This window comes from Vigna unguiculata, chromosome 7 (assembly GCF_037176805.1).
Source record: "Vigna unguiculata cultivar grain cowpea cultivar isolate G323 ecotype 2 chromosome 7, ASM3717680v1, whole genome shotgun sequence".
NCBI lineage: Eukaryota > Viridiplantae > Streptophyta > Magnoliopsida > Fabales > Fabaceae > Vigna > Vigna unguiculata.
In genome coordinates, this window is record NC_140798.1 from 28,226,012 (window position 1) to 28,243,740 (window position 17,729).

General features: G+C 37.2%; 1 protein-coding gene across 4 annotated transcripts; it reads left to right on the plus strand.

The window, feature by feature from the left end:
- Positions 1 to 6,066: 6,066 nt before the first annotated feature.
- LOC114191549 (ELKS/Rab6-interacting/CAST family protein) lies at positions 6,067 to 10,554 on the plus strand. Of its 4 annotated transcripts, XM_085665091.1 has the most exons (11): positions 6,067 to 6,315; positions 6,642 to 6,713; positions 7,216 to 7,486; positions 7,593 to 7,708; positions 7,826 to 8,039; positions 8,118 to 8,377; positions 8,615 to 8,788; positions 8,871 to 8,987; positions 9,264 to 9,443; positions 9,683 to 9,729; positions 10,049 to 10,554. In XM_085665091.1, exons 2-11 carry the CDS (start codon positions 6,666 to 6,668, stop codon positions 10,377 to 10,379), a joined length of 1,758 nt encoding a protein of 585 aa, XP_085521217.1. In that variant the 5' UTR covers positions 6,067 to 6,315; positions 6,642 to 6,665; the 3' UTR covers positions 10,380 to 10,554. The 4 variants fall into 4 exon arrangements, with proteins under 4 accessions (XP_085521217.1, XP_085521215.1, XP_085521216.1 ...); XM_085665089.1 differs by having other exon boundaries at positions 7,593 to 8,039; XM_085665090.1 differs by having other exon boundaries at positions 7,826 to 8,377.
- The last annotated feature ends 7,175 nt before the right edge of the window (positions 10,555 to 17,729 follow it).

Consider the following 17,729-nt stretch of genomic DNA (forward strand, 5'->3'; position numbering starts at 1 on the left):
GCTAATTATTGAGGAGGGCAATCTATTTGGACCCATTCGTACTGGCCACAACTAGCACACTCACACAGGTAACACTCGCTAACCCGAGCTCAACTCAAGGGTTCCTCGTGTTCGTCCGCCATCCCGAGCTTAACTCGACCGAGCTCAACTCGAGGGATGCCATTCCGAGCTCAACTCGACGAATGTCACGTGCTTAACCCCTATCTCGAGCTCAACTCAAGGAACACCAACAAACCTACCTTTGAAGCATCACTAAAGCCTTGTAAATCGCGCAACCAATACCAGCAAACTGAATGCTGCTGCAACAAAATTGCCTGGCGCTGCTCACAATGCACCAGGCACTACCCGCTTCTAAACCGCCTGGCAGGAGACACGTACCGCCAGGCGCCTCTGCACACACTAACTTTGCTTTTATCGCCTGGCGGGACGACCCCTGCCGCCAGGCGCTACAAACTCCCAGTCCTTTCTACTTTGATGCTATCGCCTGGCAGAGCATAGCTCGCCGCTAGGCGACATACCAGTAGTTGCGTATTACTGGTTTTCTAGTCACTTAAGTCAGGTTGTCCAAACCCTCATTGAACATCCCTAAAAAAACTATGTCAATACTAAAATATTTCTCTCATCACCAAAAGTGCCTATGCTACTTTAGGTTCATAATTTCAAGATTTTTTCATTCTTAGATCAACTTATATTCAACCTACCAAACCTATATCCCGCTACTGTAATTTCATAGACATATACTCTCTCCATCCATCTGCATAGTACCTGGTCCCAAAAAAAAATCTTCAATTCATAATAGCCTTTATGAGTTACTCATGTTTGCACTACCCTTCTAGCTTAGCCACTTCAAGGTATGTTGCCTTCTTAACTCACATTCTGCTTATCGGTTCAACTTCACTTTGTTTACATAACTTGAAGTCCATTGTCATAACATCCAATTATATTCAATATTCATGGGTTAACATCCTTGCACTATTCGTCTCATGCATTTCCTCTCCACCTAGTCCCTATCCAACTGATTCAAACTTTCTTTGTATACCTCAACTATGCTAGTTCAACTTTCCAATTTCTTCCAATGCACCTCCAATACACGCATAACATCCAATTATATCCAACTGATTCAAACTTTCTTTGTATACCTCAACTATGCTAGTTCAACTTTCCAATTTCTTCCAATGCACCTCCAATACACGCATAACATCCAATTATATTCAATATTCATGGGCACCTCCAATACACGCTCCCTGCTGCTGGATTGGTGCTTGGCGACAAGATGCTGGATTGGTGCTTGGCGACAAGCATGGTGCCGCCAGGCAATGCATACGAATTCTGGAAATCCAAGAATTTAACCAATTCATGTTTCATGATGGTTAATATAATTCTATGATTATATTATCTTTTAACATGATCAAGCATATTATCAAAAATAATAATAATTAAATAACACACAAATGGCATACATAAGACTTGAACCCAAATCCTCTCACACAAACAAATACTCTCAACCACTTGAGCTAGTACTTTTCCACGTCACAACAATAAATATTAAATGCCATAAAGGCTCCCACTACCCGCATTTATTAATTAATTATTTATTTAATTAATTAATTTTCACGGGTCTTACAATGAGCAATGGGCTCAAAGCTTTCCCACCATCGGATCTATTCAAATCAACGGACAGAATGCCATGACTCTTTGCATGCCAATGGATGAGGTGTTGAGACTCCTTGTTTGTTGTGCACTACCACACATCCTACACCTTACCTAGATATTCATTACGACTTTATGGTTTTTGCAACCATGTATATCCTGGCCAAGCACGGTTCATGTGCACTAAATGATTGCAATTCAAAAGCACACATTAAACCCGTGTATATCTCAGCCAAGCTTGAGTATTTGCATTAAATGTAAAGGTGGCAAGCACATTTGAAAGTCATGCATGTCTCGACCAAGCATTATTATGTGCATTAAATGTTAAAGTTGAAAGGCATATTTTTGAAGCATTACATATCACAACCAACATAGACCTCGTGCATTTAATATTGAAGTTAAAGACCATTTGGGAACCTTGCATATCACGACCAACATGGTTCTTTTACATAAAATATGGAAGTTAAATAACATATTTTTGAAGCCTTGCATATCTCGCCCAACCTTGTTCTTTGGCATTTAATATTGAAGTTGCAAGGCACATTGTGGGAGCCTTGAATACCTTGGCCAACATGATTTCTTTGCATTACATTCTACAGTGGAAGAGGACATATTGGGAACCACATACATATCAACAGAAAAGGGTGAATACACCTCGGCCCATGTGTATTTTCAATGTAATCCAAGTGTTGATTCCCAATACACCCTAATTTATGGAATCTCCACCAAATCAAGACTGATTCTTCCCAATATACCTCAAGACATGGGGATTTCTAACCTGTTTAATGTCATTGCTTCCCAACACATCAAGGCTTGCAAGGTTTTCAATTTAGTTAAGGCCACCATTGTCCAACATATCTCGGCCCAAAAGATGGCAATTTCACTTAACCCTTTTTTTCCCACATATCTCGCCTAAAGTTAAAACCACAAGGGATGTTACTTTCTAATACATCATGGTTTCACTTGGAGAAATTTCAAGACTCTTGTTCAATTCAATTCAACAGCGAGCCTGGGGGCTACTTTACAGGAGGTAGGGCCAGCTAGATCTCAACATATTAAGCAAAAAACATTTTAGTTAAGCTCAACTCATAAAAATTAATGTACCTGAACAAAGTGCTACGAGATGAGAACATCCCGGCCTGGGACTGAGAACATATCGACTTAAGACTATAATAGGTCTAACACAGGTAAAGATTATTATAATTAGCATTTAGGACGTTACGATTGTTACAACAAAACATTTATGAACATTTATGAAGGAATATAAACGCTCTTGAAATCCATAAATGAGAACCAAGTGTGTAAAGGTGACCGGAACATTAGTAAAAGGTATCTTAAGCCCATTACTATCACTGAGATTTTCCAATATATCCTGACCACTGACTTGAGTGTTAGAGTACTTGTAGGTACCCAACCCTCATTCACATCAGGGCAAGATTGTCCAAGGCGTGTTGTTGAAGTTCATAGAGTGGAGATCAAGACCTTTCAAAGATAACTCAGATCCATATATAAATATTGGCGCCCACTGTGGGGTTGTACACATCAGATGATGTTATCTTTTGTCGTATCTTCCCGACCTCTCTGAAGGGTCCCAACACTTGCTTGGTTTACGCGACTTCATCCTAACTCTATTGACTGCTTTGAAGCACTGTCTACATGTTTTGGAATACAGTTTGCCACCACAAACCATATCACCTTACCTCTTTGGCTTTGATTAACATACGCTAAGAGAAAGGAGAATCCATGTGAGTGTTCATGGAGAATCCATGTGAGTGTTCATGTGAGTGTTCATGAAGTAGTAATGCATCATCTTATCATCGTACTTAGGCCAGGACCATTTATGGGTAACCTATGTAAAAAACTGTGATTGATTTAGATGAGCTCAAAACTCAAGCCACTAAATTTATGCACATGGAGGAAGTGAATGAATTTCATAATGCTACCAGGATATAGGTTGGCGACAAGAAGAGCATATAAAGAGAAAGGATATCTTGGCCAAATCATAAGTTCCGAGAACAAAAACAGTTGAGGTATAACCATTACACCCCGCTGACTTCTAATAGATCAAGGATCCTTGAAAAAGCCCTCAATGCTGATCTCATATCCACTCCCAAAAATGTGTTGACACCTTCCAATGTCGATGTTACAAAACATTTCAAGTACCACCATAATTACGGCCATACGACTAAAGATTGTTATACCTTAAAGGATAAGATTGTAGAATTGGTACAAGCAGGGCACCTTCGCAGATTCATCAAATGAGGTGATGGTGGATATTCTTGAAGAAATGAATGTGAGAGAAAGGATGATAGTAAGTTTCAAAGAAAATTTGGGAACAAAAAAAACTGGGAAGAAACCTTAAAGAGGAAGGTGGATAGTAAGAAAGGGGAGCAAGAGCCTCGAGAAAGGCCTTTAAGATGAGTTATTAACTCTATCTCAAAAGGTTTTGATGGGGGAAGAGCGACCACCTCAGCTAGGAAAAGGTGTGTTTGAGCCATACAAAGTATAAATGTTATCTCCATGTACCCCATAAGATGAATGCTTCCTATCACATTCTAGGATGAATACTTTCATGCAATTGATCCAAAGCATTATGACCCTATGGTAATCTTGGTCTAAATTGAAGATTTCACAGTAAGAAATACCCTTGTACATTAGGAAAATTCAGTGGATATTCTATATTTAAGAACTTTTAAAAAGCTAAAGATTTCGAAGAAAGAAATACAAACATATTCAGAACATTGACACCATCTGTGAGGACGATAACGGAACCATCGGTTCCTTAAGCCCACCATTAGGGATGATCTACTCATTCCACTTAGACCTCGACTGGGGGGCCTATGTTCCTACTGCACCCAATAGTCCACATTGCTTAGAAGTCGAGGCCTAAGGTAATTTAAATACGTTTTCCTTCTTCCACCCTCTGAGATGTCTTTTAAGGACAAAATTGTGATGGAGTTTTATGCTCCAAAACAGACAATACCTCATGAATGCAGTGGTTGGTCCTAATAATATTTTCGAACTTGCAATCGGAACATTAACACCATACTCCTTCCTCACTTCACACCTCAAGAAATTTAATTGATTAATATTATTTTTATTATATTAATTGTAACATACATATAAGTTTTTATTATTATTGAGATACTGAATTTTATAATCAATTTCTTAAGGATCCTGAACCATATAAATGTATGTCATTTTTCTATTATCTTTTCTTGTGTTTCCGTTATTATAAATCATGTCACTCGGATGTTGAGAACCTCTTTAAATCCTTATAAGAATTATTATTAAAAGATATTTTAATAAAAATAATATTAACGTTGGATTTTTAAAGAAAACATATATTAAAAAAATTATTATCAATAAATCATTAGTAACTTTCTGGAAAAGGGTATTGCAGAACCTTGTTTCAAAAATTTTAAGTTATAATTTATGAACTTTTATATATTATTTAATTTCGATTTTTTTTTATTGAATATGGAATTCAAACTCTTAGGAGGTATTATCAAGGATCATCTAATTAGGTTATGAAAAATTTCCAACTCACACCGGCATTTTGATTTTCCATTACCCGATGCCATAACAACCCTCCAATGTTGCTTTCCAAGAAACTTCCGGAGAAGGAAACTAAACGACTAATAGTTTAAACAGAAAATACAAACCGTACAAAAACCTTTGGAAATTGTCTTATTAATGTTTACTATTTTTCACTTCCAGATTTAATAGATTATATTTTTATTACTTCTTAAGATATACCCGTGCTCATCTTTTACTTTTTCTTAATGTATAGAAACGGTTAATGATTAAAAGTCGAGTATACAAACAAAAATAAAATGAAAATGATTTTAATTATGAAGAAAAAAAATCATATGAGATAGTTAATAACAAGAAAATCAATGGAGATAAGGGTTCAATCAAATTGTAAATTAAAAATAACAAGCACATATTAATTTTAAAGAATAGAGCAATATTAAATGTTGAATATATAATATAATAATATATAATATTAGGATAGCATATGTGGTATAATACTTTTGTTAAATAAATAAAAGAAATTCTAAATCTTTTAGGATGAGATGGTGATTTATTAAAATAGAGAAGAGATAAATTAAATTTGGATAATTTAATGGAGAGAATAGAAAAAAGATATAAAAATAAAAGTTATTACTTTACTTCTATATAGTTGGATAGTGTTGTATAAGAGGAAGGATATAATGAGTACTATACTATTCGAATATTTATTTTTTAATATTTTATTTCAGTTATATCATTTAAAAAAATCTTTTTATCTATCATCTGCTTTTAATACATCAACACATTACAGTCAATATTTTTTTTCATGTAACAGTATTTTTATCTTTATAATGAAATTTTCGTGTGGATATGGTCTTATTGTATTGCGTTTGGTCTGAAAAGCCCTCCATTTGGATGAAAATCACAATAATATCCAATAGCTTAGCTTGGTCACTTTCCACATTTCCAGGAATTAGGAAATTCGTTAATTTTCATATGCTCCCCAATTCAATTCTACTTTCACACTGACTGGTCAAGATCACTCATCTCTTCTCCTTCTTCTATTCCACCCTCAATCCTTCTTCTCTTCTTCCATTTTTTTTTTCTTTCCAATTTTCCTTCTCTCATCTTAGCCCTATTCAAAATAAGGTATCTTGATGACGCTTTTTTTTATTTTTTTGTTATCTTGAGTGATAGGGTTTTTCACTTTGGCATTAGCAAGCGATTTTCGTTTGCCAAAGGGTTTAGAAAAAAATTAATGAAAAGGGGTGTGCGGGTAGACGGAAGAAAGAGCCTTTAACTTTGCATATTCAAACATCTGGCTTAGGGTTCCACAATGTTATTTTTGGACGAATTCTATTCATAATTCACGATCCCTAATTTTCTTTCTTTTTAGGTTTTAATTGCTTACATGTTTCGGTTTTTATATAATTAAAATATCAATATTAAAAAGGAAAATCTCTTCTTTTTTGAAGTTTTGCAGACTGTCTACCTTGATCATGGGTTTCAATTCTGTCTATAGAAGCTTGCAGGAGTTATTTCCTCAGGTATAGCTATTTACTATTTTCCCCAAAAGTGTGATTGCACATTAATACATTATTATTAACTATTGGTTGCTCTGTGATCTATTAGTTTTTCGGACTATAGTTCTGATTTGTGAAGTTCATTTGCAATTCCAATATTACACTAATGAAATAAAAATAAAGATTATTGGACTCCGTAGTTGAGCATTAAGTTCATGAACATGTATAATTTGGATGAATAGATATTGTTTCTATTGTTGCTATTAGTTCCTCTGTTTTTGGTATGGGAGACTGGATAGTGGTTGCGTTGCCTATCAGTAAAAAGGTATTCTATTCAACTGTTAAGAAATTCCTCGTGGTAGTTGACATATGCTTGAGAATGAACTTACTTACTGGTGCCAATAATTATATAAATCATCAAACATTCTGTAATCAGAGTATTTATAAAGATGTCTAATCTGGTAGCATGTCAAACTTGTTATCCATACTGAGCCCTAACTGAAGTTTATCAATTTTCTCTGAATAGGTTGATGCGAGGTTACTGAGAGCTGTGGCTATTGAACACCCAAAGGATGCTGATCTTGCTGCTGGAATTGTTCTTGCGGAAGTCATCCCGTTCGTGTCCAAAAAATTACCTCTTGCAACTCCTCCATCGGACAATGCCCATGGGGCTCCACTAAATGTTGAAGGTGGAGTTGCTCCTCCACAGGACAATGCCCATGGGGCTCCACTAAATGTTCAAGGTGGAGTTGCTCCTCCACAGGATAATGCCCATGGGGCTCCACTAAATGTTGAAGGTGGAGTTGCTTCTTTTGTCCTTTCATTCCTATTTCTATATCACTGTACCTTGTTTGCATTGGTCTGGTTTACTAATGTATCTTTCGTGACATGTTTAAAATGTAGCTGAAAGTGAGGAGGAAGGCGGTAGGTTGAGGCACCGTCAGCTTGTTCAAGACATAGATGTGGGGCCTTCTTCTGCTCCACATCCTGTATATACCAAACCAGCTGATTATTCATTGGTACCAGATTTAAATGAAGCTCTGGACAATTCTACATTGTCAAATGTCAATAATTCAAACGGTGTTACTGAAAAGTTTCTTGGAATGGATGATATGAAAGAGTTAGATGTTTTGCAGAATGTTGAAGATAACTTCGTTGAAGAGATCTCAAGCAAGATTGCTATGGAGATATCAAATTGCTTTATTCAGGGATATAATGAAAATATTGATCAGAGACGACCTCATGTTGATGCTGAATCTGAAAACTTGATTTCTTCTGGTATATGTCAAGAGACGGAACCTGAGCATAGCTACCATAGCAAGGAGGCTAAATCCACTAATAACAATGGAAGTGAGTCTGGAAACCGTTTAAATGAAGAATGGGTAGATTTTGTAGGTCCTTCAGCTGATGATTATGATGCCACTACAGGTCACATACCGGAGGATTGTGAAACTAACTTGATTGAGGTAGAAAGTTCTGAGGTTCAAGCTGTTTGTCTTGCTCAAGGGAATACACTAAATTCTATAGATAGTCTTCAATCAGAATTCAATGCTGGGTTTTCTAGTGCTGATGACAAAACTAGTGATGTTGAAGATGATGTTGGTGGAAAGAATGAAGTTAGCCAATATAGTCAAGTATGCAGAATTGATCTGCTTGAGGAAATCATCGATGACGCCAAAAGTAACAAGGTATTAGTAGTCCTAGACTTCATATTTGGATGTTAGGAATACTAGCTTTATAACAATATATCATGTGGCAGAGGTTTTGAAGATGACAATGAAATCATTTCTGTTGTACTGAATGATTAAGCAATAGAGTAGATATTATAGCAATGTATAAGCCTTGTTAATATAGAATGATATGCTTATAGTTTGGTGGTAACTTTGATACTTGTGACATCTTAACATTATTCAACATTGATGCAGAAAACTTTGTTTTCATCAATGGAATCTCTTATCAACTTGATGAGGGATGTGCAACTTCAGGAGCAAGCTGCAGAGCAGGCCAGTATGGATGCTGCTACTGGAGGGTCTAATATTCTGGCCATGGTAGAAGGATATAAAACAGTGCTGGAACAAGCTAAAGAAGCAAATGACATGGTTGTTAAAGTTCACAATCTTTTGCATTTATTGTTTAGAATTAGACGAGCAAAAAATATTTATTGTCAATTTGTTCTTGCAGCATGCAGGAGAAGTGTACGGGGAAAAAGCAATTCTGGCAACTGAACTGAAGGAACTTCAATCACGCCTACTCAGCTTGTCTGATGAAAGGGATAAGTCTCTTGCAATACTCAATGAGGTGCTTTACATTTTAGTTTAGCTTGTTCATTTGAAATTTAATCATCATACCTTTGCTGCACATATTTCTCATTTCAGAGTACCTTGAACGCATTTCTGACTGTTGTAATATTCAGTCTTCTCTACTATAACATAATGGCTAAGGAAGGCATGTGATTTAAAATTTTTGGTCGTGATTAAAAAATGTTCCTTTGTGCAATTGGATTGCTTAACTTGATGATTAAGAAGTAAAATTGCTAGCCTTTTATTTAGTTCATTTCCTTATTCTGGCTTCCAGATGCGCCAAGTTCTTGAAGCACGACTAGCTGCAGCAGAAGAATTTAAGAAAGCAGCTGAGAATGAAAAGCTGGCAAAGGAGGAATCAGCACAAAAGGCTCTTGCTGAACAGGAAAAACTGGTGGAGAAGGTACTACATGAATCAGGAAGACTACAGCAGGAGGCAGAAGAGAATTCGAAGGTTAGTTGTGTTTCTCGTGCTTCTGAACCATTCCATTTATTCTACATGTAATATTTTTGTACAAGCTCCTCAAGTGAGCTTGTTTTTAAAGTGAACTACGGTTTATCCGCCCTTAAATCTTTGGTGGTTTAAGATCATAATTCACAAATTAAATTAAGGAACGGTACACCCTTATTTATTTTAGAGAAGTTTCTTCGTTGATATTTATAATTTTTATTTCCACCTCTTAATCTCTGCAGTTACGGGAGTTCCTTATGGATCGAGGGCAGGTTGTTGATATGTTGCAGTAAGTTGTTTTTTCTGAATAAACGTAGTTACATTTTTCTGCTTGTTTACTGTATTTATATCTTTTAATCCAATTCTCTAAGCTGTTGATTATTATTTCTTTTTTGAAATTACTGTAGGTTCCAGACTATTAGATTATAACCATTACGTTATATTTTTAAATGGTCATTGTCGTACTAGAGGGCATTTTGTTTGACATAATTTCCCTGAAATTGTTGTTTCGGTCTTCTGCCTTTCTTCCTTCAACATGCATATCTGTGTAGTTGTAATAATTTTGTACTTTCTATTCTAACATATTTACTTTTCATTTAACTTTGCAGAGGAGAAATTTCTGTTATTTGTCAGGATATTAGGCTTCTAAAAGAGAGATTTGATGCAAATCTTCCATTGAGTGAATCCTTCACCTCAAGTCAGACCAGTTGCAAGTTAGCTTCATCAGGTACGTCCCACAAAACCGCGGCATCTGATGTAGCTTCTGTGCATACTGATTCATCTGAAAGAAGTAAGACAAGCCAGGTAACCTCAAGTGAAAACCTTTCTCCAAAAGGTGGGCACGAGGAGGAAAAATCAAAAGCCTATCACAATGCTCTTCTTGATGATGGGTGGGATATTTTTGAGAAAGATGCAGAGCTGAATTCTGGAGTTTACTGAGTGCTTGGTTCGTGCTTATTGTTTATACAACAAAATAAACCTTAGAATCCTTGGATGTCACTGATTACTTGTGATCTGGATATTTATGCTATATAGTACTCCGAGGTTCGGTTCTCTTTGTTTTACAAATTTTGTATATAAAACGTCTCTGAGAATTACTTGATTTCTTCTGTCACCTGCAATGGTTATTGCTATGTGTTTGGATGTGTGGAAGAAAGTAAAGAGAAAATAGAAGTAAAAGTTATGCAAGTTGAAAAAAGTGAAATTAATAATATATAAATTGAGTATTGAATTGTTTGATTGAAGATAAATGTTAAAGAAATTTGAATAATTGTTTTCTATTAGTTTGGTTGAGTAATACCTTCTCATATTGCACCTCTATTACTTTCTTTCTGCACTCATTTTTTTTTCTTCATTTTACTCTTTTTTATTATACAATCTAAAAATCTTTTGTTTTTATAAAAGATTTTTGAATTATACAATTTAAAAGGTAAAAATGACTTTATGTATGGTACATTATGGCTTCTGAATAAATATTTTTTGAATTATTTAATCCATTTTTTTTAGAAAAAATTGACTTTTGGATTAACTTTTAAATTACATAATCCAGGAAGTTTTAAAATTATATAATTTGAAAATTATTTTTTATATTTAGATTACACAATTTTAAAAGGGCAGAGTAGGACAAATATTATATAAGTGCAGAAAGAAAGTCATGGAAGTGCATGAAGAAACTGCCGAACAGGTCTCAGACCTCATAAAATCGTATGGGTGACAAGAAGTTATGTGATTTTCAGTATTTGCTTAGGAAACAGATGAAACTAGTAGGTATTCACATCTTTAATCTCCTTCAAGTCATGTATCCAAATTGTAATTTTATTTTAAATTTATTTTCTCCAAACCAATCACACTATAAGAGTGTACATGAGTCAAATTGATGTAGAATTCACACTTTGACTATATATACATAAGTATGATAATTTCCTTTTGTATCCTATATTTTTCTACTACATTGTTGTAAATATGAAAATTTGTATCCTAATTTTAAAAATAATTTTATGTAGTCTAAAAACAAGTTTTTAATTTATATCATTATATTAAAGATTTACTTTTTAATGTACACATTTATTTTCTAATTTTACTCTTTAATAATTAATTTTTATTTAAATAAAATAATTATTTTAATAATTTTATTTTTAAAGTAAACGTGGTTTAAATTTAACCATTTTTTTATTTGTTTTTGTAAATTTAACTATTTCTTTTAAACTAAAATGACTATCTATAATAAAAAACATTACATACAAAATAAATATTTATAATACAATTATAAAAATATTTATATTTACTTTTATAATTATAATTTTATTAATTTTAATAATAAAATAAATTAATATACATATATAATTTATGGTCATTTTTTCTATGCACTTATATAATTTTAACCTACATTTCTATAAAATTTTGTATTTAGAATTGTATAGTCTAAAATAATTTTTTATATTTTGAATTATACATTTTAAAATAAAAAATAAAAAATATATTACAAATTGCATGATCTGAATACAAAATTTATAGGTGTTCTTGCGAAGAACAAATAAGAGATATTAGGAAACACAAATGATTATTTACCTCAATTCTTGACCTCTCGAACCGGCTCCTTCTTGACTTGTACATGTAAGGGTTACCTGCGGAGAGGGCTTCGACGATCAAGTCAGCAAAGGGATCTTCAGAAGTCAAATCTCAGATTAGGGAATTAATGAAAGCGTACCTCTTAATTGCTGGGGTCCACGCGTATTTATAGAGTTATTAATTATGTCTGTCATCCTTATGGGCTGGGCCTTTCCAACTGTGCTGGGCCAACGTTTGAAGCCTAGATGGGTCTGGGCCAAGCCCAAGTCCTATGTTAGGGTTGTTGATACAAGGGGCCTTGTTTGTGATATTCTAAGTTTGGAGTTAGCAATTTGTTATTATGTATTATCCTTTACAGTAGGCGGCTTGGGCCGCTATGTGATCCTTCTTAACTGGTTACTCATATACTGATTTTATTTGTGGGGTTATACCTAGGCGGTCTTGGCCGTGCAGTTACCTTGGTCCACCTAGGTATAGCACACCAGTCCCCCAACCTTTGTCGAGACAGATGTTGCGTCAAAGACTTAGAAGTGTATGAATTATGTGCAAGTGACGAGTAGTGTTATCAACTGTGGTATCCGTCTACTATGGTGAATTTTAACGATGCAGGTTATCGTGACCATGTGCCCCTTGGTTCGTGTAGTTCTTGGCAAGAAAAATTACTTCTTGGTGGGGTATGTTATAGTAGTCCCCAAATCTTTAAGTGTTGTGAACAGTGTTGAGACTAAGGTAGAAGCAGCGATGGTAGGTGAAGGGGCGTCAAATGTCAGGAGTCCAATCAGAGGGATTCGCGTTGCCATTTCGAGTGTTGTGACGCTTCACATCCGTTGTGACGTTTCGCATCCATTGTGATGCTTCATATGATCGTTGCTTTTGGCGGGAAAAGTTGTAGCGGTTCAGATGCGTGCTATAAATACAAATGCTGAGGAAAATTTGTTCACCTTGGTTCATTTGCAAGAAGTTTGAGAGAAGTAATTTGTGTGCATGAGATCTGTCCGATACGTCTCTTGTTTCTGCCGTCATCTTGTTATTCCAAAAAGGTATGTCTAGTGCTAGCGGTAGTGTGTCTTCATCTAGTATGGGTAGTGGGAGTGAACATACAAGGGAAGGGATGAGTAGTCGACCAGGGAGTGGGGTTAGTAGGCAGTTGGCAGGTGAGGGGAGGATCCCCATGGAGGTGACCACGAAGACGAGAGAGGATTCGCCAGAGGAGATAGCGGAGAGCAGCTTGCCGACGAGGTCCGGATACGGGTGGGTGGCCGAGGATGTGCGGACGCAACATTCTTTATTCAGATGGTCGCGACTGTTGAAGTCTTGGCTGAATTGTATTCCTGTCTTTGAGAGGGGTGTCTGGAGGGACATTGTGGCCTTGAAGAGAGTAAAAGTTATTGATTGTGTGTCATGGCCAAGAAGGGGCTTTTGAAAAAATATTTTGTATGTACATGTGCCACTTCTCATTGTTATATATGAGGTTGTCGTTTGATGACTTCACTATAGGGGTGCTACGTTTGCTGAACATTGCCCCTACTTAGTTGCATCCGAACAGCTGGGCATATTTTCAAGCTTTCCGGGTATTGTGCCGGTCTTTGTATTTGCAGCTGTCTCCACAATCATTTCTATATTTCTACGATACTCTGCCCAAGATTCCAACAACATGGCTGTCGCTAATAAGCCGGTCAGAAATAAGCAGGCTGGAGGCGTTTACGCAATCATTTAAGCATTTTAAAGATGGTTTCTTCAAGGTGGTGGTGAAGGAGCCTGGGTGTTCGTACTTCTATAATGATGATGGGAGCACTAAGTTCCAATTCAGCTGGACCGACAACCCTTAGCGGTATAAGGATATGAAAAGGGAGAAGTTGTCACTAACGGATAGGGAAGTGGTGGATACCCTGATGAAGTTTAACGATAAGATGCACACTAAGGCTTAGTTAGGGTTTATAATTTCATACATCCAATTCTTGATATAGAAGGTATCTTTTTGTGTTTTAAGTGCTATGTTGTGTTTGAGTTAACTAATCAGCGTTGTTGCTATTACTGTAGGTCATATGGCACAGGTTGGCAAGAAAAATTTGAATTTGTTACAAGCTCTTCGTAAAGAGAAGGCGATGAAGACCAAAAATGCTGGGAGTACTGAAGTTCCCAACCTGTAAGATCCATTGGTGGAGGTTCATGTACATGGCGGCTCAAAGAGGAAGGCGAAGGTGCCCGCTAAGTAGGGTATGGGTAAAGACATTAAAAGGGTGAGGGCTGCCTTGTTAGGGCCGGGATCCTCGTCTGGTGTGACCAAGCCCGAGGCTGGGTTGATAGAGTTGCCAGAGACTACTGTCCGGCACGACATTGATATTAATTTGTCGGAGTCTTTGGTTAACTCTATTGACAATATGAAACCAAATGCCATGGTGAAGGCAATGGTCGAGTTTAGCAGCAAGGCTTTGATACTAGGGCGCAGAGTTGGAAGCTTGTGTCAAAGGGAGCTAAAGGAGGGTAGTGGGTCCAGGGTGGAGGAGTTAAAAGAGGAGCTGAAGGGTCAGGCTGATAAACACGTTGAAGACAAAACTTCCTGGAAGAAAGAAAGGGAGGAATGGATGGAAGAGAAGAATAGGTTGGGGTCGTGGAGAGTGAGATGTTTAGATTCCGAGAAAAAGCTTAATGTGAAAATCGCGGATCTAGAGACCGACCTCGATGAAATGAAGGAAAAACATGACGTTCTGGAGAGCGAACTCAAACCTGAAGGGTCAGATAATCCAGGAGCATATCAATGGGTTCCAGAAATGGTTGAGGTGAGCTGCCTTCTTCCACAGTGATATAGATGTGTCGGACACTAAGTTCAATGTAAATAAGGACGTGGTTGAAGGGCAACTTGTGAACGAAGCGAATTCCAGCCTAGAGGAAGAGGCGGAGGAAACTGTGGCGGAGGAAGTTGTGGTGGACTTATAGACTTGGAAAACATATAGACTTAGGCTTTATGGTTTTAATATTTGATTTACATTTCTTCAGCCTAAGTCTGTAATAACTCGTACAGTATTTTTATTTGCTTTTAATATGATGGATGCTTTTGCATATACTTGTTTGGACGAATGCCTATCATTTTGTATGTTACCACTAGGTTATTGTTATAGGAGTGTGTTATCGTTTTAAACATGTCGGTTTGGTTATTGTTGTAGTTGCACGATGTGGGTATGATAGACCGCATACTTTATTGATGGGGTTTGTATCTTTTTAGAAATAACCAAGGATTTGGGAGAAAGACATAACCGTTTTAGTATGCGACCCAGATCGTCTATTGGTGGGGAGGTTTTTTCAGAGAATGTCTTAGCAATGGTTAGCAGAAACATATAGATGTTAACTGAATAATTAGTGTTCGACCCAGGCCGCTTACTTGTGATAAGTGGTGGGGAACTTAAGAAAATGAATTGATTAATTAGTGTTCGACCCAAGTCGCTTACTTGTGGTAACTGGTGGGGAACTTAAGAAAATGAACTGATTAATTAATGTTCGACCTAGGCCGCTTACTTGTGGTAAGTGGTGGAGAACTTAAGAAAATAAAATGAGTAATTATTTTTTGACCCAGACCGCTTACTTGTGGTAAGTGGTGGGGAACTTAAGAAAGTAAAATGAGTAATCAGTGTTCGACCCATGCCGCTTACTTGTGGTAAGTGGCGGGGAACTTAAAAAAGTAAAATGAGTAATTAGTGTTCGACCCAAGTCGCTTACTTGTGGTAAGTGGTGGAGAACTTAAGAAAGTGAACATGTATATCTCCTGAGTATAAGATAAAGAACCCTTTGTTTTATTCATGAAGTTTGGGGTACCTCGTTAAAAACTCCCTAGCCAAAACCTTCCTTAGGGAAAAAGAGGAAAAAGAGTACACCCAGGGTTACAAGTATTCATTACATTGACCAAGCTAACTAAAGTAAAACTTTAGGTGAGATACATTCCACGTATTCAGTATCCCTTCTCCTGATAGCAGCTCAAGTTTGTAGGTGCCTCCTCCTGCATAATCTCGTATTCGATAGGGGCCCTCCTAGTTGGCTGAGAACTTGCCGTCCTTTTTTCTTGCATTGCTGGTCATTCTCCAAACTAGGTCTCCTTTAATATACGTTCGTGGGCATAGGTTTGAGTTGTATTTTCTGGCCGCTCTCTGCTTTACCACTATGTTCCGGATTTGCGCTTTTTCTCTTAACTCAGTTAGCATATCTAGGTGGGTACATAGATTATGCTGGTTCTGGTTGGGATCGTATACTTGACGGCGAAAGGAAGGTTCGCCAATTTCAACTGGTATCATTGCTTCTGTGCCGTAAACCAGGCTAAAAGAGGATTCATTCGTGGCAGATTGGGGGGTACACCTGTAGGCCCATAATATTTCTAGCAAGCGGCCCTTCGCGCCATCTAAACGTTTTTGTAATTTGACCAATATGACTTTTTTGGCGACTTCAACTTGTCCATTGGTTTGCAGATGCTCTATAGAGTTGGTAATGTGTTTGATGCTTGGGCCGATGTAGAATTTGGTGAGCGCCTTATCAATAAATTGCCGGCCATTGTTGGTTATGATAGTATGTGGGACTCCATAGCGGCATATGATGTCTTTCCATACGAACTGTTGGACCTGTTGCACTGTAATCGTGGCCAATGGCTTGACTTCTATCCACTTTGTAAAGTAGTCGATGCCGACAATGAGGAACTTCACTTGTCCCTTCCCTGGAGTGAAGGGTCCAAGGATGTTTGTAACATCCGTAAGGAATATTACTTAAATAAATAAATAAATATAAAAAATAATTAAACGTCGCAATATTATTATTCCCAAATGCGGGAAAATTTAAAATGTTTAAACAATGCGCCAAAACTTATAAAATAGTAGTAGTAACATCATTACAATTTCCAAATTCCATTATCATAAATAAAAGCATAGTAAAATCCCCTAGCTCTAATCCCAAGCTAGCCTTTACTTCGTCGTTTGAACATCCACAACATCACATGTATCATCATTTGCTCCCGTGTAACGAATCACACGATCATCGCCAATCACAAACAGAAAGGGTGAGCTGATAAAAAATTAGAAATAACAAATACAATACAAAAGGTAAGTAATACACCCATCTTATTCTTCCTAATTAGTTCTTGGCCAAGATCGTAATCCCCAAGACTTTTCAACCTTTAATCACACAAATAGTTAACCTTGGACTCAGGAATATGATGCTCACACGAACCTGCCCGCTCGTGATCCTGCCTCTACGAACCTCCTCGCCCGTAGTCCAACACATGTGATCCACCAGCCAAGTACCTCCCCGCACGCAACATCTCTCAAGTGTGAGCACGGAACATACGAACCTAACCCGCTCGTATCATCACATGTTCACCACCTACCCGCTCATGGCACAACATCTCCTGATCCAAGTATAACATCATTGCTTAAATGCAACACACACAAGCCATAGTCTGCAACGTCATCGCCTGGCGCAGCCTAGGCGCCGCCAGGTGAAACCAGTGTAGACCGTCGGGCGGAACTTCCTCGCCGTCAAGCGCCAGACTCCAAGCAGACCCACTGTCCTAGGGTCTTCCGCCTGGTGGAATCCACCTTGCAGCCAGGCGCCGCTCGTTGTAGAGGCCTTCATACTGTTCCTATCGCTTGGCGGCCACCCCCGTGCCGTTAAGCGCTATATCAATAGCGCACAAGCTACTATTTTAGCACCCTAAACCAGATTATCCACTACAAAAAATTGTGT